This window comes from Anser brachyrhynchus (assembly GCF_964034855.1).
Source record: "Anser brachyrhynchus genome assembly, chromosome: 11".
NCBI classification, from domain to species: domain Eukaryota; kingdom Metazoa; phylum Chordata; class Aves; order Anseriformes; family Anatidae; genus Anser; species Anser brachyrhynchus.
Window position 1 is genome coordinate 13,305,485 of NC_137706.1, and position 27,974 is coordinate 13,333,458.

A 27,974-nucleotide genomic window follows, 5' to 3' on the forward strand; every position below is an offset into this window, starting at 1 on the left:
CCAGGAGCAAAAATAATAATAATAATAATAGGAGCTACTTTTGAATGCCAATTCCTTGTGTTTTTCATCACAAAGTGTCATGGTCCCTTTAACCTGCTAGTTTTTAAATACTCTCCCCTTCATGGGCTAGACCGCACCTTTGTGATCCAGCCTTATCAAGGACTCAGAAAATTGTTGCTCCTTCCATGGAATATGTGGGAAATGAGAGCTATGCCACAGATTGCCCATTTTCTCAATTGCACCTTTAATATGCTGTGAAATAAATCGTTCATAGTCCCTTCTATTATTATGGCAGCTCCTCTCACCAAAACGCTGCTTGAGTTGCATCCACTGTCAGTGGTAGGAGCAGGCAGCCACCTTTTTGCCATGTCCATAGGCATGCTCAGCTGTTTTTCATTCATCAGTCTGCTCTTCTCTGCCTGTCGATCCCTAGCTCTGCTCACATATTGATGATTAGCAATCTTGTTTCAGAAACCTACTTTCTCTCAATGGTGTGACTGCTTTCAGGGGAAAGTAGGAACAAGTTACATAGAGAGTTTGTAAATTAAAAAAATAAAAATCTCTGAGACAGCTAATGCTAATTTATTGAAATAGTGAGACCTCTTTGGAATGTTCTCACAAACCATGCATCCTATACTTTTCTGGAAAATGTAAACAGAAAGCCGAATTTTACATTCAGACCTGTCTGGTCATGGAAATGGCCAACAAGAGTGTTTAGACACCTGCTGCCCTTTGCATTATGAGGCTCGAAGATCCTGGTTTTATTGGTCTCTCACTAAACTCTCAAAAGAGAGTTTTAAAAGGATTGTAAAAATTTTGCTGACGTGGTCTCATGTTTAGTGGTCTCCTGTGACTTCTAGATAAAATGTGGACTGTGAAGACAAGCATCTGCTCCAGGAGAATGACATACTGGGACAAAAAGTGAAGCTGAAATTTCTGCTTTGTACAGCACCTACGGTAGCCCTGAAACTCTCTGTCCCTGACAATAGAATAGTGGTTAACTTGTATTTTAAGTATTTACAAAAAAAAGAAAATTTGGCATTATTTTCCCAGCTAATGGGTTTTCAGGTATTAGTTACCCTAGGGAAATATGTTGTAAAGGACACAGTTTTAACTTGAATCACTAGATGACAATAAACTTTACCACAGTCTTTTAAATACTAATCTTTAGAAGAATCATGATTTGATGCTGAGTAGTGAACAGTGGATATCAAGTAGCTTTCCTGGAAAGGTCAGAAATAGGGATGTGATTTTCTGTTTTAGGAAACAGTTCCGCACTGTTTGAATAGAGAGGATATTGGCCTTCTATATAAAATGGAATTTTATAAGTTCTAGTACTGTGAAAATGAAACATCACTGAGGCAGCAGAGCCACGTACTGTTTACCATTTAACTGTCTTACACTGTAACACACACATGTTTTTGTTTAGCAATAGAGAACTCATTCATGCAAAATCTCAACAGTCCCTGTATTTTGATCCAAACTGATTGAGCTGGAAGCTCAAAAGGATTGGAAAGCTTTTTTTTTTTTTTTTTTTTTTTTTTAATTCCCATTGTCATATGCTATTGCATTTCCTGACTATGGGCTGAATTCTGTAGTTCCTAAGCCACTGGGAGTTTTGTTCGTTCAGAATCTGGACTTCTGCCAGGGCCAGCAGCAGAAACATAAATATCACAAGGAGGGGCTGTTTTTTCTTGATGTTTCACTGTAACCTTTTGCAATTTTTTCCATCTTCTCTGTACAGTAATTGTTCAGTGCCCAGTGGTGAACAGAAAAGCATGTTTTAAGAAGCCATAAGGAAAAGGAGAGAGGGAGAGAGAAACTCTGCTGCGCCTGCCGTGTTGCACTAATGGTATGCTTTGATATTGGATCTTGTGGTCAATCTTCATTACATAGCTCAAAGTTATCGTACTAGGAAAATGCCAATGAACACTGATCAGAGGCTGGGATTTTGTTTGAAAAGATTGAAGTGATGTGAACTCTCTCTACAGAAAGGAGCTGAATCGTTAAAGGTTTATGAAATAATAGTTACTATGGGGAAAATCAGCTGGGTTTCTTTACTCTCTTCTCATGTAAGGGACAGGAAAGGAAGAATGCAATAAAATGAAGAGTTCAAATAAATAAAAGGAAATACTTGAAATCTAAAGCATAATTATTATGAGGAACAAGAAGGTAGAAATTATTAGGTCTTTGAAGTTAGCTGTTTTGCCTTTGATTTCAGTGGGACACAGATTTCACCCCAAGAGGTGAGTAGATTAAAAAAATAATAACTGCAGTTAAAGGAAATAGCATGCAGAAGGGGCAGCAACTGTTGCTTCAGAATAAAAGTCAAACAGTACCATTCACAGGTAGAGTGATACTTCTGCCCTGGGGTAGCGTCCTAGCTACCACAAAGTGGAGACACTTTTCTGAGAAGGCAATAGAGGAACCATTGAATTTATTTTTTTATGAGAGTTCTCTTTTGCCTAAACTCAAGATGTGTCTGGAACCACAGCAGATACAGGAGCTGATCCTTCCTTCCCTTCAAATTATTTTCCAAATCCAAAGGTTTGGATTGTAGAGGACAAATTTACAGACTATTCAGTACCAAATATTTTGCCCGTTGCTACTGGTGATAACCTTTTCCAAAAAGCAACATATAAATTTAAACAGAACATTTGCACTGGGCAAAGCAAATCTAAGTAATGATGGAACTTAGCCTCTGTCCTGATCCCCTCCCAAGTCCAAGCAGTGCTTGTGTTAATAGGAGAGAAAGCCAATAGTTTGAGGTGTTCTAGTTTTTGTCCTGTCCTTACATTGCTCAGCAAACTGATGAATTAGTTTTGCCTTGAGCACAGTGACAGTTTTCACACATTGCCACATTCCAGACAACAGTTACGTTGCACAAGACAGTCTCTTCCCTCATTGCTGCTAAGCCAGGACTGGATTAGTCATCTCTGTCTTGGGTTTTGCAGCTTTCACTCTGCCCTTCCATCCATCAAAACAGAGCAACATAAGAACTGGCACATTGCGTCACCCTATAAGCACAGTTAATCCAGTATTTTCTCCAGCAATGGCTAATAGCAATTGCTTCAATAGAATTACCTTGGAAAAAAAAGTACTCAAGAGGTAACTTGCTTTCAGGAAGAGTTTCTTCTGAGTGCCTTGTTGATAAGAGTAGGCTGGCACTCTGAGGTTTTGTATGAATTCCAAAACTGTTGGAGCTTTTTACATTATGATTGGATAGTATTGTTTTAAGAGAAGCTACATGAGGCCGTAATGGATAAGTATTGCGCTATGTCAAATTAGGTAAATCTCTTTCTAATTCTTTTCGTCACTTAGTACCTGCTTTTGCCAGGAAGCATAAAGGATATTTCTTCTACAGATGAAATGAATCTTGTGTAGTGTAACTATAATCTACCCATTTCTGGCTCCCATTAAGTTTTGATTACCCAGAGGCAATGAGTTTCATGTGCTACCTAAAAATATACTTCTTTGTAATTGTTTCAAATTTGTTGCCTCTAAAATTTGTTCAGTTCTTGTACTAGGAAAAATACCCTGCTCTTCAAGTCTTTGTAGAATTCTTTTCTCATTTATCTCTGTACTGATGTCATCCTCTATTCTCTGCATACTTTTATCTTTCCTTCCTCTGCCTCTCTTTTCTCTCAGCCTCATGCTGCTCTCATATATTTGGATCTCCTCCTTTTTCTTCAGATCCTTTTTTAAAAATCGACTTCCTTGTGTGAGCTTTATTACCCGACTCTTTCATAACGATCCAGTTCTGCAGCCTCCTAGAATCTTTTCCAATGGAGTGCCACCCTTTGAGTTAATTAAAGTTCCTAGACCTGGTATTCCCAAATACTTTATGTTGCATGACATGCACTTTCGCTGTGCATGATTACTAACCTTATTCAGGTGTTCTTGCTTGTTGTAGTCCCTTAGAGAGAACCTGTAAAATAGTGCTTATGTAGGTCCATGGACGAAGATTTAATATGAAGCGTACTCTCATCAAAAGGTACTTTTGCTTCATCTCCCAAACTCTGTTACTCTATGCATACAATGCTTTGTTTACAGAAAAGTAACCTATGTGATATAAATACTCCATTAAAAGCATGTCTAATTGAACAATAACAGTAGTGTCAGTGGTTAGTGCATTGACTTTAGCCATGGTATGGTGTATCACACACAGCAAGAATGGTACTCTTTAAACACGAGGTTTTGAGTTGTGTTTATTATTTTAATATTTTTGTATTGAGTCTATAGACTGCATAAATGATTGTGTTGGGCTTAGAGAGATACTACAGGATGCTTGTGTCTGCACTATGAAATTACTAAATAGCTGGTACTGAAAAAAAGGTCCATCAATTTCTTTAAAGCCATTGACCAATACAGAGTTTATAAGTTACTGCAGCACAAGAGTAGTAAAAACAGTATGTGAGCTCCCCTGTATGGTGTCATTCTAATTTAAAACAAATATTTTAAAAAGTTATGACTTTACCTCCTCATTCCACATTTCCAGTCACATAATGTTCCTTTTTCATCTGACTTTGCATTCCTTTTGATTTATATTCCCCTAAACTGTAAGCTGAAATAAGGGGCCCTTTAGGTTGAATGAAAGGGGAATTATCAATTGCCAAAACTATGATTTATCAGGCAAAAAAAGTAAAGGGCAAAAGAAAAATGAACTTATTCCACATATAAAAATCATATGAAAATTTTCTCTGTATTTTTCATTAGTTCAGTATAAAAGGTGTATTTAGACCTGTCTGATGCTGCATTTTTATTGTGAGTCTCTGCATTTTGCCATATTTGTTGCTACTACCTTTTCCTTTATGCCTTGAACAGAGAGATAGGAATGAATGGAAGTAATCAAAGATGAATATATTTAGTCCATTTGAGTACTAGTGGCAGAATTTGCTCCATATTTTACTTTCTGTCACAGGCACCACTTTCTATAACCTGATCTCAGCCTCACTGAAGTCTGGGGCTTTTTATCACTTAGCATCTCACAGGTAGTATGCATGGTCCTGGCTTGGTTGCTGGGTTTGCTATTTTTTTGTTTTTAATTTAGCATTGTCAGTGGTTGATGAGAAATTATGCAATCTCTTTCTTGTAGATACCTATGCCTGAATAAGATGACTTTACTGCATTTATAAGTACAGTAGTCATTTCAGTTGCAAGGCTTTAGCTAAAGCTACTTCTGAGCATTTGTCATTCCTGATGCCTCAAAGAGGCACAGCTACTTAATACAGCCACTTCTCTGCACTAACAAAACCTTGACACACATTTCTTTTGCTTTACTGTGCCTCTAAGGCTGTGACAATCAGAATGAGTCTGAGTGGATGGTTTTTATTTGTGGTGTTGAAGGTAACAGTATAAAGCTCCAGTGGCAGCTGTCTCGCTCTTGACTGCATGCATTGCTCACTAGCATCATTGTTGACAGCAAGATGAGACTAAATTACCGTACATGTTTCTTGTGGGTGAAATAATATAGTCTGTCAGAAAAAATAGCTCCCTGGTAAGACACAAAACATAATGCTCCTGGCGCTTCATGAGATCCAATGATACCTTGCCTGAGTGTGTGATTGATACTGGAGCCAAATTTAGCATTCTAAACAGTCTAGGATCTAGTGTCTTTGGGAGACAGCTTTTCTCACATGTTTTGAGATCAGTCTACACCTTCAGAGCAGTATCTAATGTTAAATCGCTTGGAGTTAGTGACCAAGAGGCCTCAGATGACGATTCCTGACCTGGGATTTTTTATTTTTTTCCTACAGATTTTAGGTTCAGAAGAAGTTGTTCAAATTAATTAGTCTAATTGGCCTGACAAAGAAAATTTTAATCTGTTATTCCTGTCTTGATGGCAACAATTTCTGCTCCGGGTAAAGCATATCTTTTAAAATAAGCATCAAATCTGAATGTGAAGACATTATCCCCCAATCTTGAAAACTTGTTCTAGCCATATATAGATTGTTAGTTACTATTTCTTTTAAACATCTCTGTATTCAGATACTCATTTGCATTTATTTACATATTTGTCCAAAAGAGCTTGAATAGTACTGTTATGGCACATTAAAAACCATGATCACTTCCCTAGCATTTTTTCATGAAGATCAGTAGGTGGTGGTCGGGAGGTGTCATGAAACGTTATTGCATGTCCTAATATTTTATTGTTTTTATTTTTGTGATGACATCAGTTTTAACACTGAAAAATAACTGTTGGTTCCACAGTGTCTGTAGTCCAGGGCTCCCAGAGAGTGGGTAATTGAGATCCGTTGCGTTAAGGAGTGGAAGGGATACCTTATTCCATAAGAAGTAGTTATAACTCAGATCACAGCTACTATATTTATTTTGCAACTGATGTAGGGGACAAGAGCAGCTGTGAGATCAGATTATGCAACAGTTTGTCTACCTCCTGACTGCATGTCTGTCTTGTGAATAGGAAAGGCTCTCTGGATGGCTGTCTGGGTATGTGCAAAAACCTGGTATGTCTGTGAATGTGTAAAACAGCACAGTCAGGCTTACAGATTGCCATGTGCTAAAGCAGGCTTAGGACTCAGGGCAGCCACTGAATGATGACACTGGAGCAGAAATGAGCTCAGGCAGGTCAAATTTTCAATGCCTTTTTCCTCACATGTGCCCATTTTTGAGTGGGAATCCAGAAAATATCTAGTGTTCTCTCTGTAAGAAATAATGCTAAATCCTTTGTCTAAACTCAAGTATCCCAAAAGAAACAGTCTTTTCTGGAATTTGAGTCCCAAACAATTGTCCAACATCATGTTCTAAGACAACCATACAACCAACATTGTAACCCAAGATTTCCAGTCTGGTTTTCTTTCCATTTTCTTCAACATCTTTTTAACCGATTATAAATATTGTCTTTTAATTTGTGATCTTAAAATACTTGACTCAAACATTCAAGAGTTAAGAATATCCAGACTTTTGGGGGTAGCATACAAGAACAGGAGTTTAAAAGTTGGTGGTGGTTGTTTGGTTTTGGTTTTTGGTTTTCCTGTTTCTGGCCAAAACAAAGGATCTCTATGTAAAATATGTTAAGTTTTTGTCAATATCAGTGTAGGCTGACCACTAATCTTGGGCAATGACTTCAAGTACCTATAATTGAACCTTATCTACCATATCTAATACACACCACTCACTCCATAAAACAGTAACAATATGCCCCAGCCCATTTTTCAACAGAGCACTGTACTGTGAGTCTGGATATCTCCTTCCAGCTCTGATAGCGACCTGATGCTTTAACATCAGATAAGTTTACTTCCCTGTGCTTCTGGATCCCTGTCCTCATCAATGCAAATGAGTTGTGGCTGTTACCTTCTTTCTCAGATGGGTGGGGATTTCTCTGATAAAAAGTACTAAAAGAGAATTAAGTGATATTCTTTTAATTAGACAAAGCAATTAACTACTCTTAGAAAACAATAAGTATTTGCTGCTGTCAAGTAATGATATCCTATACCAACCCATCTCATTATGCAGAATATATTTCCTACAAAGTTTATTCTGTATGGTAATTCCAGAAATATCAAAGCAGGAAAATATGCAAGTTATTTTACAGTGTACAGTGTGTGTCATACTGTAATACAGGCAAGGTAAATGTTATAACAGTACTAGAAAAATACAAGGAGCAGATCACATCCTTGGTGCTCTCTAATAGCAAAACCGTGTTGAAGTGATGAAGAGGCCATGGTCCGTAGGGTCTGTCCCTCAGCATAGATTGAAGCAATTTGACAGCCGCAGAGCACTATGTCATCTGTTCCCAGCCACAGGATGGTATGGTGGGGGGAAGAGGGGAGTGTTTTGGCCCCCACTTTCACCCTGACAGCAATCCCCCTGCAGAGAGCCTCTGCACTGACTGCGTCTCCCAGGGGGCTGCTGGCCAGGAGGTGTGCCCTTGGCTCACAGCTTACCAGCTGCACAACAAATGAGGTTACGCTGGCAGTATGGACAATATATCATCAATGTGTGTGTTGTACTAGCCTGCGTGTTTTTTCTGTAGGCTCATACTGTATGAATCAGTTACTAATGAGGCTCATAACAGAGGGAACTATTAAGCGAGCATTGCATTAATAATGTTGGCGCAGTTCCAAGACGACAGATGTTATTTATAGTATATGACTAAACAAATATGCATCCCCTTTGAGTCTGAGACTCTGGACCAATTTACTGATTTCCTGTATAGGCTAGTTCATACAGAGATTCAAGTAAATAGTGCATTTGGATGTCTTGCCTGGAAGTATGTTCTGAAACATAATAATCATATTAATATTTAATTGTAAAATGGATTGGAAATGCGCATGCGTTTTCAGAGGATTAGATAGTACTCCTATCCAGTTCTCATGAAGACATACATTTTTCTACATTTCTTCTTTAAAGAAAAATAAAACATTTAAGAGTAAAGCTTGCAGCTACACAACATTTGAAGTGAGCAGAAAGTTTAGAAACAATTCTGAAAAAAGAAAAGTACTTAGCAAAAGCTAAAAAATATCCCATATCCTCTCCTCTATATCCTGTTTTGAAATTAATTGCTTTCTCTTTTTTATGAAGATGAATTACCATTGAGAGAGAATTTGTAAATTTAAAATGCATTTGAGCAATGAATCATTTGATTTATGTTTTTGTTTCTTTTCTGCCTCCCAATATTGCAGGTTTTAAGAGGCCTTCAAAACTGAAGAAAGCTACAAGCTCACAAAATTGTCTGGTACAGTCTGCTGACTTTCATATGTGTCAGGAGAAATAGGAGAAATATACAGCAAAGCAAAAGTGACCTAAGTTAAGGTACTTCCGTGTACAGCATCTCTCTTTTAAATCATAAGACTGATAATTCAACAATAATAACTTCCTTCAAATTTCTCATATAACTTAAAAACAAAACAGTGAATAGAAAGGCAAAAAATATATAGTTTGTGAAATACCTCTGGTTTTATGTCTTACCTGTTTACTCTTCTCATTTAAATTGTCAAATAAAAACAATTGAAAATGATACATACTGACATATAAAAACAGTTGACTGTATGATGCCCAAATAATTTGATATAAAAATATTACTTACCATTGCCAAGGTTCTTCTTATTTAAGTTCACTATTATCATTCCTTCTTGGACATGATATATACAGCAGAGTCAGTTCCCAGTGTGTTAAATACTTGAGAAAATAATAAATGCAGTGTAACTCCACAGTGTTTGGATATTTGACTGTAACTCCTAAGCATTCAAAGTGACTACTCAATATAACAATTTTTCCTCAGCAGAAAATGCCTTGCTATTTGCCAGCAAATCTTTAATGCTTTAGATTGGGTATTTCCAACTACCGCCCTACTTGCTAGGCAGATGTGTATAAAAGAGATGTTATTTCACTGAATCAACCACTGAGATCGTAACCCTTTTCCTGTACCACAAACAGAAATGTAAAACCTCAAACTTTCCTTTTGGACTTTTACTGACTTGTGTCTGTTGTAAGAAAGCAAAACACAACTAGTCCAAGGACTAATATATGGAAAATGTGTTAAAATGCTTTAGATCATCTCATTGCTTCTAATCCCTGCAATTCATTGGTTAACTGGCTCATTCTGTGTTTATGTAGTTGCATGGTACAAATACAACACCTAAACTCCTTGCCCAAAGTTGAAATGATTCATTTATTACTCCTAACCTTAAAAAAAAAAAAAAAAGGGAAGAAGAAAGAAAACACACAGTGCTCATTTAACCCAAGCGAGTGAAAACGCCTTTCATAAGCTCTGCAAGGGTTTTGGGAGGTTGTTCTTTGGTGAATAAAGTCTGTGTAGTGGAGCAAAAAGTTTTGTCTGCGGATGGCAGAATTTAAACTAAAGTAAACAGATAAACCGGGACCCTTCTGCTGCATGAAAAGAAGATAATAGTAAAGAAGGTGCAAATGTTATTCATATCAGGTCACTTTTGAGAGGGATTCATTCTTTTGGGGAAGGGAGAGGAGGCAGAAGGAAGGAGAAGGGCAGGAGGGAGGAGGTATGTTTGTGAGGGTTTCTAAGTCCCTGCCAGCACTCTGCATTCTGAAATTACATCACTGGTCAGAGTTTGTTTATGTCTTTTTGTGAGGTAATTACTCACCTTAAACATATAATATATAGGGCTTTCCATCTTCTGTGTGCTTATAAATATTAATTAATTAAATGTTACAGCCACTGTGGAGAAAGCACAAGAGACGTAATGACTGGGGGCCATAGTAAATAGGTGGAAACCAGGACCGAGTAAAGACATTGCTGCTGCTGCTTTGCCTATACTGAGGCGAAGAAAAGGGCTATGTGGTAAGTCACAATTCCATAGAATGTACCCCACTGTCTGTACCATACTGGCTGTGGAACCAGTCACTTACTGGGAGAAACAGGAATACAATGAGTAACCCTTGTTCTCCGACCTGTTTTCCAGCCGTAATACAAATACCTCTAAGCACAACGCTGATGGTATTCTGTGGTATTCTGCCTTCATTCATCATCTTCTCCAGATGGGCATTAGGCTTAATCAAATTCTAGCACTAACAGCTTGTTTCAGGACCACAGCTGGAATCAGCATGTCTAGACTAGCACTGATTTATTCCTGGCTCTCAGACCTATGTGCAAGCTACTATTCCATATGCTTTTTGTTAGAGGTAATAATGCCATTTCACAGCATAACTTTCTTTTCTTCTTTTTTTTTTTTCTTCTCCTCCTTTTATTGAAATAAGAATTTATGGTTATGTGGGAAAGTGCCCTGCCCCTGCTCTGGACAAGACTACTGCCAGTTCTGCTGGTATAGAGCAAGCTTACAAATAAACAAAATAAAGTTCATAAAGGAAACAGTTAAATTTTTTGACTGCCTTCACTCTGTCACAGAAAATGCTAAACACATTTGTAAGTTATATAAAACTGCATCAGTTCATATTTTCCCTTGCTGGTTTCACAGCCCAGAACAGCGTAAGGACCTAGTGACATCTTTAGGCTCTCAGGAGTCTAGTAATAAAAATAAAAATCCTCTGCAGAAAACAACACTGTCTCACTCCACACCCTCCCACTGCTGGGCAAATGAGTTTCCCATTTTCCTCACTTATCCTCAGACTAAACAATGTTGAATTTACAAATCTGACATCTGATTACAGCAAGCACTACGAACCTAGGAACCACACAGGTTGGTGTATATCACTGTCCATAGTTCACAGGACAGCCTTCAATCTGGAATGTCAAGTATTCAGGAGAGAAACCTCTGCCTTAAATAATATCTAAGCGATATATGCACTGAGGTATGCTATAGCCCTAAACTGGGTGGGTGTGTACATGGGGGGTTCCTCTGCCATAAATTAACCTCTGATTTTAGTCTTTCTAGTTTACTGTGTAAGTGATAATGTCAACAACATCATGCATGTCTGACAGTTGTCTGCAGAACATGGGGAAGCGACCTGCTGCATAAATACTGCAGGGGAGGCAAATAAGGGATGTCCAACAGCATCAACAATCCTGACAGCAAAGCTGAAGGAACTAAGCTGGTGAGCTGTGCCTGCAGTGGGGGAAAAGTGGGTCATAAAGTCATGTGGGAGAGCACTGGGATAACAGGTGTGGGACTGTAGAAGCAGCAGAGGGTTGATCAGCTCTGAGATGTGCAAGTGTGGGGCATGAGGAAATGGAAGGGATTAAAGGAAGAGAGGTCTCAGGTTAGGGTGCTGGACTGGACCTGGGGAAGCAGGTGAAATTTGAATAGAAGGTGATGGGTACAGACACCAGCTGAGTGTAAACCAGATAGGAAGTGGCACTGGATTGGGCCCTGCAGACTAGGGTCAGGGGAGAGCAGAGAGGAGGCTTGGTGAAGAACTGCCCCTTTCCATTTTTCTCAGCAGTATCAGAGAAATGACGCATTTGTGCTGGAAAGAGGCCCATCAATAGGCTGTATGTCGTTTTTAAGCCATTCATCTATAGATATGGTAAAGGTAAGTGCCTCCCACTATCCTTGTTTACAAACTTATGAACTGAGGAGCAGATAAGTTTTTTAAAGGAAAAAAATTACTTTCAAGGATGTCACGATTCTGATATCCTTTAAAAAAACTTTCACTTTATAGAAGTTTTTCTATGCCTTTAAATCCACTTCAATTCCATATTTTAGGTGATTTTCAAAGAGTGAAAGCAAAATAAGCTATTCTTAAAACAGAGAATACATTATTGATGTATTTGATGGTATTGTTATTATTTCCAGTATTATTTTCCAATCCATCTTTAATAAAGCCTGACATCTTGTTTGCTTTTTTTGACCACTGCTGTGCACTGAGTAGAAATTTCCATTAAGCTGTCCACAGTAACGCCTAAATCTTTTTCTTGAGTGATTTTGCAAACCATCAGTGTATATGAATAGTTTGAATTGTTCCTTTCAATGCACGTTACTTTACACTTAACTATGCTAAATTTCAGCTGCCATCTTGTTGCCCAGACCCTTCCTTTAGCTTTTGTTTATTTCCTTTATTTCTTTAAGTTACGGCTTTTCTAAACAATCATATGTAATTTCACAGTTACGCCATCTCTGTTGTTGCATGCTTGCTTTCCAGATGAGTAGTAAATACATTATATTAATCCCAGTTTGGGTGTAGATTTTTGGATATCTCCTTGTTAATGTGCTTCCTAGCTGAAAAGAGCCATTAACTTGTGGTTTTTTATTTGGTCTTGACTACTGACCCTAAGTCAAATGCTTTACGCTATTTAGAATATATACCTAATGATACCTCTAAAATTATAACTTCATCTCCTTTTGTAATGTCTTTAATAAAGAATTTAATGGAAATTGGCTGTTGAAACTGTGTATGGACAAATACAGCCAGCCTAGCTATAGGCAAAACTAGCATTTACCTAGAGCAGCAGAATGGTTGGGAGTGAGAAAATCGTAATCCTACTGTGCAAGAGGAGTCCCTTCTAGTCTCCCAAGAGCAGCATGGAATAATTCAGTAACACCTGAATTCAGTAAAGCAGCTCCTAGGTGCTTTGAGCCTATCTATTGAACGCACATGTTGTTCCATGCATCCAATCTCCCTTCTCCTTCCTGCTTCCTTGACGCTGGGGAAGCAGCATGTGCAGGTCTCAGACTACTCCAGCAAATGGAAATGAGAAGAGGAGACTGGAGGACTGCAACCCTTTTCTCTGGCTAGCCCCAAGCCACCCACCCAACCTCACTGTGGATGCAGTCTTGGAAATGCGTGTGTGTGTGCCAAGTGTTAAGGGGGAACAGTGTCCTTACCACTGAGTAAAGCATTACGTGAGCCACTCTGCCCGGGTAGGGCATCCACTCTTTTTAGAATAGATGTTAACAAGGTGGAAAGAGTTCAGAAAAAAATATATAAAAAGTCTGAGGAGTGTGTATTGCAGTAAGAGACTAAAGAATCTGTTTTATTTTCTTCCGGCAGATTGTTGCAAGATGATTTCTTTGCTGTCTGTGTACATACCTTCATGAGACAGAATTCAGAGGACTGGGATGGAAAGACAGACTTATTTGAATCAGAAATACGGTTTTAAAAAATGTTCATAATTTAAGGTAATTAAAGCATTCTGGAATGTTTATTCTGCTCTGTGAAATTTACTACAGCAGCAATGGGTTTGGGGTATAATAGCTGATCTTCAACAGCTGTTACTCTTGTAACCAATTTGAAGAGCTATTCAGTTGTTGTTTTTACAAAAGCCTGCCCATCTATTCACACTTTGCATTAATGTTCTTCTGGATTGGAAGAATGTAACACAGTAATTTGGCAAAATTGGGTAAAACAGATTCACCTCACTAATGGTTTGTTTTCTTTACCTAAGTGAAGCTATTAGTTATACCTCCCCTGGTGCTGCCCTGATTGTACTCAACAAGAAAATGGTACATAGACAATGAATTCAGGGCTGTAAATGCAACACACTTTTTTTTCCATAACTTGAGGCATACCAGGATCTTTGCACAGTAACAGGAACAATATGCAACAAACTATTTTTAACTTTTGCAAAGATCTATTTATTTTTTAGTCTCTAAAATACTATTTCAAGTGAACATTTTTAACTTGGATCAACAGGGGAGAAAAGTATCAGCAAAAAACTTCATAGACTGTTACTGAAGAATATAATTATAGCTATATCTGACTACTAAACTGAAAGATGATTTATTGTTTATTTCTGTGGGGAAAATCTCTGTTCACATTCAGATGTTTCATGTCATATTAGATTCTCCCCAGGCACAGATAGCCATACAAATTTTAAAATATTTTGAACAGCTTTAGTTTATGTTCTTCTTTTTCTCTGTAGTTTTGATTTCACAGATATGTTTTGCAGGCTCTTTAAGAACTCTTTCCTTGCCTATCAGTTCAGTTTCAACTTCACTGTCCCACCCTCAGGAAGCATGTCTTAGCCAATGGTGCTGTTATGTTGCAGGCACAATGTCTCCAGCTGATGAATACTCTCTTCATGGCAGTTACACAGGAGAATTGTCCTCAGTTAATTACACTGTTCCTTTAGAAAAATTGCCCTACCCCAGCACATTAATATGTTCTTTTTGTACAATAACTTGAAATATGTTTGAAGAATCATTATTGTGCATTTATACTGACTCTGACATCTTTCTTTACAATATGAACCTTGTGTTATTGCAGAAAACCTAAAATTGCTATAGGTTACATGGACCGACCAAATAACCTGCATCACTTACATGTAACGTTTAACTTCTAAAACCAAACAGCTAATGGTTGTGTTGTGTAACAGGTCAAATGTGTGGTATAAATCAACTTTGTTTCAATTCTTTTTGTGATGAATGAATGTTCTGTTCTCAGACATAATTGCTTTGATGAAATGGTTGCTCACATCAACCATATAGTGCACATGGTTACTCCCCAAATCCTTGTTAAGCTAATTTCATAGGAAGCAGGAATTTGTGTTGGTGTTTCTTAATTCTGTGTTAAGCCTAGTGTTCAGTAGAAAGCATTCACAAGTCCCAGAGCATGATACTGTTTAAAATCATTAGCACTTCAGGACAAAATTCCAAAACCGCCTAACATGGCATAATCAGTTGATATATGCAGTTAGATGTTAATTAGCATGGGACAGAGGAAAATGTTAAAATACAAGCACTGCTGGAAGCATCAACATTTTCAATGAGCAGTGAGAACAATAAGGTATGTTTTATCAAAGGTCATGCACTGCAATTATTGAGATAGTTATGTGAATGCCTTTTAAACAAATTCTCACTTGTGCCTGAAAAAAAGAATGTGGGGAAAAGACAACAGATCCTGAGTATTTTTGTCATGATGGAGTTATCAATTTTATTTTTAATTAAACTTGTGAATTTTGGTGTGATTTGACACCAAATATATGCAGAAAGACTTTGTGGTACATTTTAGAATGCCAGGACATTTATGAACAATAACATTTTATTTGCAATATTTATACGGTGCTTTGGTCAGCACCTAGAAACCATCCACAAAGTAGTTCTTATTATATCCTTTACAAAGGAGTTATGCCCATTTATCAGGCAAGGATGCTAACACATAGGTACGGTAAACTAAGGATGAAAATGTACCTGATACATGTATGACAAAGTGTGAAATAGGGTACTGTTACCCATGTTAGTTAGGGAAACGGAAGGAGTTTTCACTTTCTTTAAAACAGTGACCAGAAATACAAAGATCAAACCTAGGGGACTTTTGGCCTTGGCATTCTCTTTATTTATTACCTCTATCTACCACGATCACTAAACAAAGATGATGCCATAAAACCAAAAGACAGAGTTAGTTACAGTCCTTCACCTGGGCTTCATCCATTTACCATGCACGTAGAAAACTAGTCCACTCCCATTTTTGTAAGAAATATGTTTTATTATTTTATTATGAGTTGTGATTTTATTTCGTAACAGGTATGAGCATGAACTTGTTATGCCATGCAGCTTTGTGACTGTCTGATCACTGGGTGACTTCCTCATCCTCTGAAGCTTGTTTCTGGGCTTACCAAGGATATTATAGCTGACTACTTCCTTCTTAGGCTGGGGTTAACTGTTGTTTGCAGTTTCATACCTCGATTTTCCCCTTTATCTTGGTTGGCTTCCCCTCTGTAGGAAACAAGGTGGAAGGCACTCAACATGGTCATCTGCTCAACATGTCCTAGGGGGAGGTATCACACTGGCTTAAGAGGACCAAAGAGCACAGCCTCATAAATTGGCCTGTCTCTGAGTGACTTCTCAGCCACAAGTAGAACCTGAGGTCAACTGGATTTGTGGACAGAATTGTGCATCAGGCAGAAAGGGGAAAGATGATGGACGAGAAGAAAAGGGACATGATGAAGCATAAAATGTAGCTAGAGTGCTATTCTGGATTACCATGTGATGTGAAGTCATTTGTAATCAGCCTTGAGTATGAATATGTCCAGGACCACACAAGATTACACTGAAAGAACAGATTAGTTCAGGTAGTTTCAAAAGAAACCAGTTAATATTTTTAGATGAGGTAAGATTGTTCTCTTTCACACACTGAACTACGTGTTATTGCTGTGCCAACATTAAAGTACCTAGTATGTGTGTATAGAGCTAATTCACTTTTATTATATGTACATGTGTACATATATGTGTATGTATACACATATGTATACATGCATGCATAGATATATATTTATTTGGCAAAATATAACTTTTCATGGTCAATTAAATTCACTGGTTACTTGCAAGGCTATAATACATCTTGGGTGTTCTGGCTGAACTGATGCTGCCAAAATTGTCAGCAGAAAGACCGGAAAAGCTGATGAACCTTAAACTTTTCCCCAAACAACTGCGCAGTTGTTTCTTCAGGATATAGAAGAGGCACAAAGCCCAAGCAAGAGAGGAGTGGTAGGAAACCAGGGAGGAAGGATAGAAGTTGCTGTCTGATGTGGATTTCACAAACTGCTGTGTTTAATTTTTTAAGAGGCCCTATAACAATAATCTATGCTAAATAGTGCTTCAGGAGTTTTAAGAGTTTTATTAAATATTGCCTATAAAGGACAGATAACTCAAGCTTTAATTCAGAGCTTTGTTTATTCACTAGTTTCTTGCTTTCATGCTGTTTCAGGATATAATATTTTTTATAAATTCTACATGCAAAATTTTCTGAAACAGCTAAATGCAATTTTTGAAGGTGTTTTTCATAGACTGAGATCTTCAAAGGCATAGATCACCTAACTCCTAAAAGTTTTAACGTGAACAAGCTGCAGAAACAACTCTTTGGCTCTTCAGGACTGTTGCCACTTTTGGAAATGGGATTTATGCTAAAAGCTGGTTAGGTATTTTTAACTGGTGTGCCATATAATTAAATAACTATATATATGTATATATAAATAAATGCTGGCATGTATAATTCTTATTCCCTTCTGTGGGCTTGTCAGACCCACAGAGACAGCACTGTGGTTTGTGGGCTCTTCTCCTAGCAACTCCTGTTAACGTCAGAATTACTCGGGCAGCTGCATCTTTATACCCCACACTGAGAATTTACTAGTTGGTGCTGGTTTATGTGTAGAATTCATATGCCTGTATCTCTGGTTATTTGCACCAGGTCTATTTCAATTTCCTGTCATCTTTCAACCACTTTTAATAACAACTTTAGGCTATTGCTTACTGAGCATCTCTGCTGTAGTTGTTCCTATTTGGGAAATAGATAAAGGTATGGTCCCTGCCCCAAGGAGCCTATAATTAAAACAAGACCAGCATTATAGAAACGTATATACTAGCTGGCCTGTAACTGGATGGTCTGTTTAGTTTTGTTTTGACGTACTGTATGAAGCAGCATTTAACAGATGTTGGAAAATGAGCTCTCTGAGCTTCTCATATAAATATACAGCAGAGATGCATGTGTATGAACTAATTTCATCAGTGAATGTGTGTATTAATGTCATCAAGCATTTTCTAATGCTTGTGCCTATCCTGTTGCACTTTGAGACCTCCTAGACAAAAAATACAGAAACTTCTTGAAAGAAAGCTAAAGTGACTCTGTCATGGCAATCCTTTCTAGCACAGCACTGATGATTCTGTTCTCTCACATAAAAGGCATTGCCCACAAGCCCACCATTTGTCAATCGCTTCATCATATATCCTCCATTTAAAAAAAAAAAAAAAAAAAAGCAAACAATATGGGTGTCTCTCCCTTTGTCTTTAAAACAAGTTGTCTCTCTCATTATAAGCAGTGCTACACCTATCATGCAAATCTTGTAGTTGGCATTATTAGGGCTGCACGTCTCCCTGCTGAAATAGCACGTCACAGCAAGGTGACAGGTCTTTCCAACCTTTACTCTTACCCAGAGGAGTACAGTATTAGAATTAGGATTAGATTCCCTTTTACTACTTCCAGGATGAAGCCAAGCCAGCATGATATAAGGTGCTTTTCCCTCTTTATACTGCATACAGGCAAGGAAACTAAGGGAGAGCAGGTTAGGCAGGGAATGGAGGCAAGACCAGAAAAGAAGAGAGATGTAGGTGACAAAACAACGTAGAGATTTCTTAATTTCCACTTGTATTTGATGCCTTCTGCATTTCATGTCTTATGTATTCCTCATCTGTGGCCCCCTTAGTTTAGTTTTTATGCTTAAAATATCTAAGTGTTTCTAAAGAACATTTTAGAAGGATACTCCCTTCCATCCCAAATTACAGCATTTATGCAATATTAATTTAGGGTGAGTGGGCACAGATGTTATCAAAATCACCCTCTTACCTGCCAACTCCACCAAAGTTTCCAGTGCTTGGATATATTCTTCCACTGCTGTGTGGAATTTCTTATTGTAATGTTCTCTGTGCTTTTCTTTTTTCTTTTTTTCAGATATCCAGTTATTAAGTCTGCATATGGCTTCCTCCTCTGACCAGCTGACTGAGCTAAAAAATACCTCTTGACAATCAGAAAATAGAAAGCAGCCTAGGAAGATACTGGTATGATTAGAGTGAGGGGCGAGGAACTTGGACTGAGTGCTAGAAGAGGACTTTATAACCATTGCAAATCAGTAGGTTTGGGTAGATGACATGGCAGAGGAGAAGTGATGTGAAATATGATATAGGGGATCATGCAACAGAGCAGGGAAAGTGAAAAGGCAGATGTATAACTGGATTTTCATTTTTCCAGCGTTATTTCTGTGTCAGTTAACTAGGAAGATGAGGGCTTTCTTGAATTCCATACTTCTTTACTTCAATGTTGTGCTGTTAATATACATCACACAGCAAAACGTATGCAGATGCGAGTGCTCTCTATACCTCAGGCCTCCAAAAAGCTGTATCAGCACAGCACCAAATCTGAACTAATGCACCCTGTCTCTTAGCGGGGACTAATAGCTCAGGATTAGCTTCATGCTAACAGCTTTTGAGCTGCCTGGAAGTGAGTTTCATCTGCCCACAATGTACTTTGTAGACCTTTCTTTACTGGGTGTAATTTGGAAGAAGCATTAAGAGCTTTCTTAAGACATTTTGCTTTTCATTGTTATATGTCAAAGTGCTTTGCAAATGAGGCAATATGAATCACTGTCCATATTTCATGGATTGCAAAACCAGCAAAACCAAAATACAGTGCATGCCCTTAGTTGCTCAATGGTCAGGTCTAGAGCATGGTTCAGATCTCCATTACTCCATCAATTTAGGCCACACTGTGGCAGTCACAGGATTGTTCAGATTCTGTGCTAATATTCAGTCCCATAAAGCTTTATATTAAACCCAGTGTTTACCAATAAATGTCCACACTGGTCAAATTAGAAACTCTGCAGTACATTCATGCAGCCTGTTTTTTTCTAGTTAATTACTCACAACATCAAAGTAGAATTATGCCAATCTATTTTGAAAATGTGCAGAATTTTAATCTCTGTAAATTGATGTAAATAACAGCAGTGACCCTATATAAACATGCATCATTTGCTGCACATCAGGTTTCATATTTATTTATGTAGAAAGTATTACTCTTTCTTCAAAAACATACTTTTTCTGTATGTTTTTTGTTAGAAATTAATATTCCAATTAATTTTAAGAAATTGATTGCCTGCAAAGCACATATGTTGTACTGTCTTCTATCTACCTTTGTTGCTTAACTTGATTTTATTTTCTAAAAAGATGATAAAACATTGATCACATTTCCTAGCCCAAAATTCAAGCCTGATTTCATCTAGTTAGCTTTTCTGGCATTGTATCAAGAACTTATTTGAATGTGAACATTTCAAGTTATTTTTACAAATGTAGCAATAATCCTGCTGGCAACAATCACCCCTTTTAGACAACGTGGTGCCATCGTGTGGACAACATTAAGAAGTGTAAAAAGAAGTTTTAAAAAATGAATAACAGACAAATATCTGCATTTGACATCAAGAATCAGCTATACTATAAATAGATATCTTGTGATATACGAAACTTTGCATAATCTCTGCTCTTAAAACTGTACTAGGTCAGAAAAAAAACTGATAAGATAATCAGGAACTGATTCAATCCTGTTTATTTTCCAACAGTTTAGGTAGTCCTTTCCCATAAGGTGCAGTCTGATCAAAACATGTGAGACTCCAAGCCACTTTTAATCAGCACTTAATTACAACATTGTCTACTTCTGCACTCATTTCTGTGTCCATTTATCTCTGGTTTTCCTCTAAGACCATACAAAACTTGTTTTTGTACAGTCTGCATTGCTTCTCTCCCACACAAATGCGCACACACTCACACAAACACTCCTATCCATAACATAGGCCAGCCAAGACTCTCTGCCCACACAGTTCTCATTCCTGCATGAGTTCACATGAAGCTTTGTTTCAATAATGGTTTTGTTTTAAGGCTTCTTGTTTATTACATTTAACTCAATGAAAAGAAGTTTTGCTGGATTTGAAATAGCTTTATCTGTAGCAGACCTGTCAAGGCTCGCACACATGGAATGTGATTCAAAAATGATCCTCTGTGATACGCTCCCCCAGAGCAAATCTGCATGTCACCGAACTGTAATCTTTCACCTGCTCCGAGACACTGTATGACAAGTGCCAGTTAGCCTATCCTGCTATTTAATTTATATTGAATAATGGCAAGAACTTCTAAAGTTTTCCCAGTTGGTTTGAAACTGGTCATAATCTTTCTGGGACAGAGCTTGAAGTCATAAATGTTTGGATTGATCCCTTCTTTTGTGAAAGTTTCATATTTTTGTTCTGGTTAAACTTAACAAGTTTAGTTTAACCTTTACGGACATTGAAGATCTTTGGAGTGCTTTGTGGGAACCTACTTATTAACTCAGAAATTCAATTATTTAGTTTGTGCAGAAAGAGCCTGCCATTGCAGTAAAATAAGAAATGGAGTATGTATACATGTAACTGTACTAAATGTATATAATGGAATGCCAAATATTAAGAAGTTTCTCTGTGGTAGTTTCAGCTTCTATATAAAGACAGATAACTGTTTTCCATATCTTTGCATCTCGTGATTTGTTGATTTTGATGTTTAAGAAAATGTGAGTTCCATCTTTTAACCATTCTTGGGCCATGTATACTTTCACATGGATTCTTCATGTGGTGTCTGATTAGGTATGAACATAGACTGCAGTCTTATTGGGCAAATTTACAGGGTCTCTCATTCTTTTCCTATCTTGACATGTATGAGCTTACTTTTCTTTGAGAATTTTACCTTGCTGTCAAACTTGATTGAAATGATTATGGATTGAAAAATTCTGCCATTAGGAAGCAAATGGAACATGGTGATGCATGGAAACGGCTCTCAGAAGTTTCTAGTCTTCATCGCTGTGCACTGCTTGAGTAGCTGGAACTTAAATTTTTAGAGCACACAGATGAAAGTAAAAATTTATACTTTTTTCTTAATTTAATTCCCATAAATTTGAAGCCGATCTTGAGATATAGAGACCATACTTGAGATTTTTTAATAATTGGCAACATTGCATTGTGTGGAACAAGCTCAACCACCAAATTTCTCTCAGATGATCTTTAAATGTCAAAGTGTCCCATGATAGCTTGCATGAGTTTGGTTTTTAGCGTTTTGGAAACTGTACGCTCATTCATTTCAAAAGGGTGACATTGGTTTGGTTTTGGAAGCATTGGTTAAATACACTCTAAAGGCCAGTAATTTTGTGCAAATACACTTGATTTACTGTGTTTTGACTTCTTTTGCCATCAGTGAATGTGAAAGTACGAAAATGAACCCTTGTTGATTCACAAATTTTTGATGTTGTGCATTGTTCATCAAACTTTATTAGTCAATTTTTGCCATCCACATTACCCCGATGAGTTAATGAGATTACATAAAATTATTAATGGTAGACTTTCATTTCTGTTTTTAATTAAACATCTCTCATACTAAAATCTGAGCAGAAAAAATAAGAATCAGAATCTCATCAATCTTTGTCATTTGTAATCTGGGATTTTTATATTCTCTTGTCTCTTGACAAAACCCTTTCTTTCAGATTCCCCCTGGCTGAGGGTCGGGTCTATCAATCATAGTACCATCGTCACTGGGATTTGCTGTAACTATTACCCAGTAATTCTTATCTTCTTCAACTCTGTGGGAGTCCAGGTAAGTGTGACAAATTACTTCATACTCCCTTCCAAAATAAGACCTGCAAAGCCAAAGAAAAGGGTGTGGGCATAGAATGAATATATACACATTCAGCAAGTCTGAATTAGCTGCAAGACATTCAATGTTTTCTCATGTTTTTCTTGGTTTATTCAGAAATATTAGCATGCACTTTCAAAGATTGGACACTTAATAGAAACACAACTATATATCGCTTTGTTAGTCACTAATAACCTAGGAATTTGAAATCAAAGGGAAATGCCACCTTTCTAGTCTCAGAGCTAAACCAGCCCCAACAGTATACAGCACTGATACCCTGAGTACATGGAAGCAGGTTAGGTTCTCTGTAGCCTTTTATATCACCATTCTTTCTGACTGAAGATGAATCCGGCTACTTAATCATTTCAGTCTCAGCATTTCAGACCTTGTTTCATACTCAAAAAACTGAAACAAATCCTCAGTCAATTTTTTTCCTCGATTTAATGAGAAACAATTTTTATACTCCTTAGCAACGTTTACCCAATATTAATTCAATACATGCATATGAACTTGAATTGTTGGACTAACTTTCATTTGTTGTGAGTCATATGGATATATAAGAAGTATAGAATTTTATGCAGTGTGTAGTTATTTTCTGTTACTCCTTACACTTCTTGGTATACCATTTTTTCTTAGAAAAAAATAAATTTAATTGCTCAAGATATTGAAAGGGAGAAACACCAAGACACTAAGGAAGGCTAGAAGCATGATGTGATACAAAATAAAAAGGAAAAACAAATATGAGTAAGACAGCTGATTGTCTACAGGATCACAGTAGCACATATTACAGCCAAGAAATAAAACTGGGGAAAAGGAGAACATGCATTCTGCATTCTTTTCCGTTTCCTCAGTGTATTCCTAAAGCAACTATATTGCTTCTTACAGTAATTCTTGATGTACTGAGCTGGAGTATCATAATGCATATTGCATCCAGTTACAAATTATTCTTACCTTGCCCAAAAGTTTCTTGGAACGGCTAAGCTCCGATTAGTATGGCAATGAGTAATAATCACTTTAGAGTTTGCCTGGAAAATAACAAAAACAAACAAAACCAAAAGAGGGATAGATACTTTTAGGCTGATTTTAATAACGCTTATTCAAATTAAATGATTTACTTTACTGCTTAATGCAAGTCTGCATGGCTGTGTATCACGTTGTACATTGATAGTGAGGTATTTTAAGCCATCCGTTCTTAACACAACTGTCTTAACAGTTCAGACTAGCCAAACACCTAGCCCCCAGGTCAGACACATTCTTCTGTCCAATACAGTCCACTCCACTCCCTTGTGTTGGCACTTAAATAATAATAAAATAATAATAATAAGCAAATAATGGAGAGTTATGCCAGTAATCAGGGTAATACTGCTTACAGTGGATATTTGCCAGATGAGAGATCCAGGTGTTTTGGGGATACAGCCTAGATCTGGACCCTTATATTTTACCTTTTTTTTCGGTAAAACGGAATCTTTAGTCACCCTCGTTTACCACCACTGTGAAAGAATGTTGTCTTCGACAATTACGTAACTCTGACTGTGTTTATTAGTGAGCTGATTCATGTAAATGAGTCACAAATCAAGGCTGTACTGGAATTGTTATATTTGTGATACTTTGCTATACACCCAGCACTTTGGGAAGCCAAGAAGTATGTGGAACAGGAAAACACTGTATCCGCTTAATGTATTTACAACAACAACAAAAAATTTGGAAAAGCATCCACTTTTCCAGATGCCTTGCAGTTTGTTGTTGTTGCTTTTTAAATTTAACATTCTTAAACAATCGAAGCTTCCAATATTGGAAATGGAATTTAGTGCTCAGAAGTCCTGAAATGCAGATTCCAAGTACTGCATCCTCCAAACACGTCAGTGCCCACCTTTGACAATTTTTGAAAAACTGAGCAAGTCAACCTCAAATGAGTACCAGATTCCCTAGTTTAAAAAAAAAAAAAATCTTCCTTCTCTTTCTTAAAATTACAGTTTAGAGTTTACATATGCAAAATGAATGAATAAAATGGATGCAACTTTCTTTTAAATAGTTGATCTACTCTTTCAATTAAATACTCAACTTTTTTTTTTTTACATTTTTAATTTCTTACAGGAACTGGAGATCCTTCGTATTCAAGACGCAGCTGTGGATCCAAGAAGGTAGCTTGCCAGCAAGTCAAATAAGAAAGCTCATCTGTCAAAAATACTTGCTGAAGGTGAGATTTTTTAGCAAATCTGATGAATGATTTATGGTCACTTGCTAGATATAACTGTAAACAAAAATACATATTAATGACAACATAAATATAAAATGAAAATATATGTAATTCAAAAAAAATCAGCACAGAAAATATCTCTTTGCTTCTGAACGATGTCTGCCAAATTAAAGCTACACAATTAAAACCCACAAAATAGTCTACAGTGTTGATAAACTCATAAAGTAGCCATGCTATACTTAAACCAGTGAATATTAACTTAAAATTGAATTTACATTCCAAAGATTTTTTCTGAATCAAGTGATAGCTGAGAGGGAAAATTTTCTTGTAGTTGTGGTGATTTATTCTGAGTACATATATAACATGAAATGTCTATTTTGCCTTTAACTTGTAAAGGAAGACAATGTTAACATTTAATAGAAATCTGCCTCTGAATGATAGAATAGTATGTTACTTCATATACAGACTATAGCTTTCTCTTCGCAAGAAATGGAATCAAATGAAATCTTTTCATTTTGGACTTCAAAAAAAAACCAAAAAACTCCTTTATCATTCTGGCTCAGTCCCCTCGGACTGACTGCACACCTGAGCTCAGACAAGTTGCATGAACTTTCTAATTAAGTATTGTTTGTCTTGATCTGTGTATGGTTCTTAATCTGTTCTGTAAACTAAGATGTTGAACCACTATACAGCTTGGTGTATATATATATACATATACGGTAACTAAATGCATAATATCAGTATATGCTGTCACTGTCATTTGCAACTTTATTTTCTTACCATTGGATCAGAAAACCCTCCTGTTGTCCCGAGACCAAACTTTTGCCCAAATCTAATGGGTTCACCCACTGAACTTCCATCAACACTGTTAAAATTGTAAAAAGAACGAAGAGAAATTCAAATATATCAGCTTTACTATTAGTTTTTGGTGTTTTAAGTCTATGTGTTAACTGAAAAGATATATCATAAATTACTTACTGGTTAAAATATTTAACGGAATAGAAATTCAAACTTCATTGATTACTTTTTATGATGCATTCATTAACACGCAGGGTGGAAAGATAATATCCAACGAAAAATTAATGGTAATTAAGCACTGAGGCCCCCTTCCAAATATACTTAATACAAGCATCTGAAAAATCACACTTAAAGCAGAACAGTGTTTGTCTGTAACTTAACATCTGTTGCTAATTATACACATAATTGATATTTAGTAATTGGGTTTATTACATCAATGTACATGCTGGTATATCTATATTTTCAAAATGATTTCTGTATCTTACATTAAAGAATCACTAAATTGAGTGCTAGGCTGTTCTAAGTATATTTAGAGTAGAAACCTGCAGCTGATGAACTTTGTAGTTAGCTAATGAGGGATCTGAAAGCACGCAGTGCCAATGACTAGCATCAGACAGCTGCTGAGCAGAAGTACTTTGGTTGCATTTCTAGAAGGCCTAAATTAGGATCTTGGCATCAAAATTCTTTATTATGTCTAACTGAAAGTGTTTTGCTCAATCAGCATTATATAGACTAGTTTGTACTCTTACACAATGTTATTTTTCTTAAACACATGCACTCAGGCAGAGCCTTCCACTGTTGAGCAGGGGCCTGTTCCATTTTTTCTCCTGCAAGCAGCTGGAATCAAGCATGTCTGTGAGAGTGAGTATTCTGTTTGAGGGTTTTTTTTTTAGGACAACAGCAGTAGCAGTCCACTTTACAGACAGCAAAGGCATTGACTCAAATTTCCACTTCAGAGACTTTATTTGCAGGACAATGAATTATTTGGACGTGTTTTGTATTCTACAGCTGAAATATGACCACATTAAAAACAGCTGCAGAGTTTACCAAATGACACAGTGAACTTCATTCTGTTTTCACACCAGTTCTATGCTGACTTGAACTTCCTTGGCATCATTCACAGTAATATGCACAGCAGAAGCAAGCTTAATGCATGACCCAAGTTAGAGTCTTTCTCAAATATATTTCACTCAAGTTCATTTGTATTTTAGCAAAATTCATTGAGTATTTCTCAAAGTAAGATATTGAAAGCTAACAGAATAATTGAAAACAACATAGAATAAAGTACCAAACCTTAAAAGACAAAATGTGTTTCGACCCACGGGGTCCACGGTTTTGACGGCACTAACTCCACAAGGGGCTTGCAGTGACACAGCTGAATATATGGATATTTCCTCCAGATTAATTGCCAGCGTTAGGTTGCCGCACGCTCCAGTGTAACTGTCCACTGAGGATTTGTTGTTGGGACTCAAAAGCATCACAGTGTCTCCAAAGCAAATAAATCCATCCTTAGACACTGACAGGTTTATCTAAATCAAAATACACATGATTTTATACAAATTATCTGAACTTAGTATCAGCAGTGTTTTAACCTATGAAACGCTAACCCCTAGAATTCTTCACGCGTAAAGCACACTAATAAACGGCTATGTTGTTCTACGTGGAGTCACAGAGAACTGACAAAACCTCCTTTAAAAATTACCTTCTTTAAAAGATTCTCTTCAAGTCTGCTTATTTTCTGCATTAAAAGTTCCCCTCGGTCTCTTTTACGTATAAAATCCCTCATGCGGTCCTGTTGGCAAAGGAGAGAAGGGGCAAACGTTACCCAGCGCAAACAACCTGAGGCTTAGCGAGAATTAGGGGGGGGAACACCGTCGGGCGAAGAGGCAGGCAGGCTCCGGGGGAGCAGGGGCGGGGGAGAGAAGGGCCCAGCTCCGCGGTCACCTCCTCCAGGAACGCCGCCTCGTGCCAGTTGCCCACCAGCACCCCGGGGCTGTAGGCGGCCATGGCGGCCCAGGCCGCGCCGCGTCCACCGTCGCCATGGCGACCGCGCCAGCCGGCGATTGGGCGCTGCCTTGGCAGAGGCCGCCAGTGAGCGGAGAGGTCGTGAGGGGAGGGGGCGGGCTCTTTTTTCCCGCCGGGGCAGGGCGTTACCGGGGGACGCTGAGGAGAAAGAGCGCCAGGAGGAATGGCGTGAGGAGGTCGCCACAGAGCGTGGCGTTCCGTGGCTGTTCCCAGCGTGGGGCAGTTGGGGAGCAAGCCCCTTGAATTCGCTCCTTCTTAAGGAGTGACTGCCAGACCCCAGACTGCCCCCCTGTCTAACAGGGACAGGCCACTGATAGTGAAAAAAAAAATAAAAATATATATATCGGTGTGGAGTCCCTTGTGATTTGGCCCAGTCTGAAGGCAGCAGGCCGAGAGGCTGAGCCCCAGGGCTTTGTTCCGGGGGGTTTCGGGGC

At 37.7% G+C, this 27,974-nt stretch overlaps 2 protein-coding genes and 1 long non-coding RNA gene across 10 annotated transcripts in view; 1 reads left to right on the forward strand and 2 right to left on the reverse strand.

Moving 5' to 3' along the window:
• The window catches only part of IL16 (interleukin 16), a 47,805-nt gene extending 38,575 nt beyond the window's left edge, over nt 1-9,230 (reverse strand). For 5 of the 7 annotated variants that reach the window (XM_080607194.1, XM_080607193.1, XM_080607192.1 and 2 more), the window contains exon 1: nt 9,047-9,229. In XM_080607194.1, coding sequence (XP_080463320.1) covers nt 9,047-9,049 — 3 coding nt within the window. In that variant the 5' untranslated portion in view covers nt 9,050-9,229. Of the gene's footprint in view, nt 1-9,046 lie in introns of all 7 variants that reach the window. The other 2 variants (XM_080607189.1, XM_080607188.1) reach the window with 1 other exon arrangement.
• The window catches only part of LOC308200831, a 47,688-nt gene extending 27,415 nt beyond the window's left edge, over nt 1-20,273 (forward strand). For both annotated transcript variants that reach the window (XR_013955842.1, XR_013955843.1), the window contains 7 exons: nt 1,745-1,852; nt 8,643-8,772; nt 10,151-10,276; nt 11,375-11,487; nt 11,833-11,925; nt 13,384-13,511; nt 18,775-20,273. This is a non-coding gene — a long non-coding RNA (uncharacterized lncRNA). The remainder of the gene's footprint in view (nt 1-1,744; nt 1,853-8,642; nt 8,773-10,150; nt 10,277-11,374; nt 11,488-11,832; nt 11,926-13,383; nt 13,512-18,774) is intronic.
• Nucleotides 20,274-20,404: 131 nt separating this feature from the next.
• CFAP161 (cilia and flagella associated protein 161) lies at nt 20,405-27,614 on the reverse strand. The gene is made up of 7 exons (XM_080607209.1): nt 27,460-27,614; nt 27,218-27,307; nt 26,809-27,044; nt 25,498-25,582; nt 24,613-24,771; nt 23,472-23,545; nt 20,405-22,524 (listed from the first exon to the last, which is right to left on the reverse strand). The coding sequence occupies exons 1-7, from the start codon at nt 27,520-27,522 to the stop codon at nt 22,368-22,370; spliced, it is 864 nt and encodes a 287-aa protein (XP_080463335.1). The 5' UTR covers nt 27,523-27,614; the 3' UTR covers nt 20,405-22,367.
• Between the last annotated feature and the right edge of the window lie 360 nt (nt 27,615-27,974).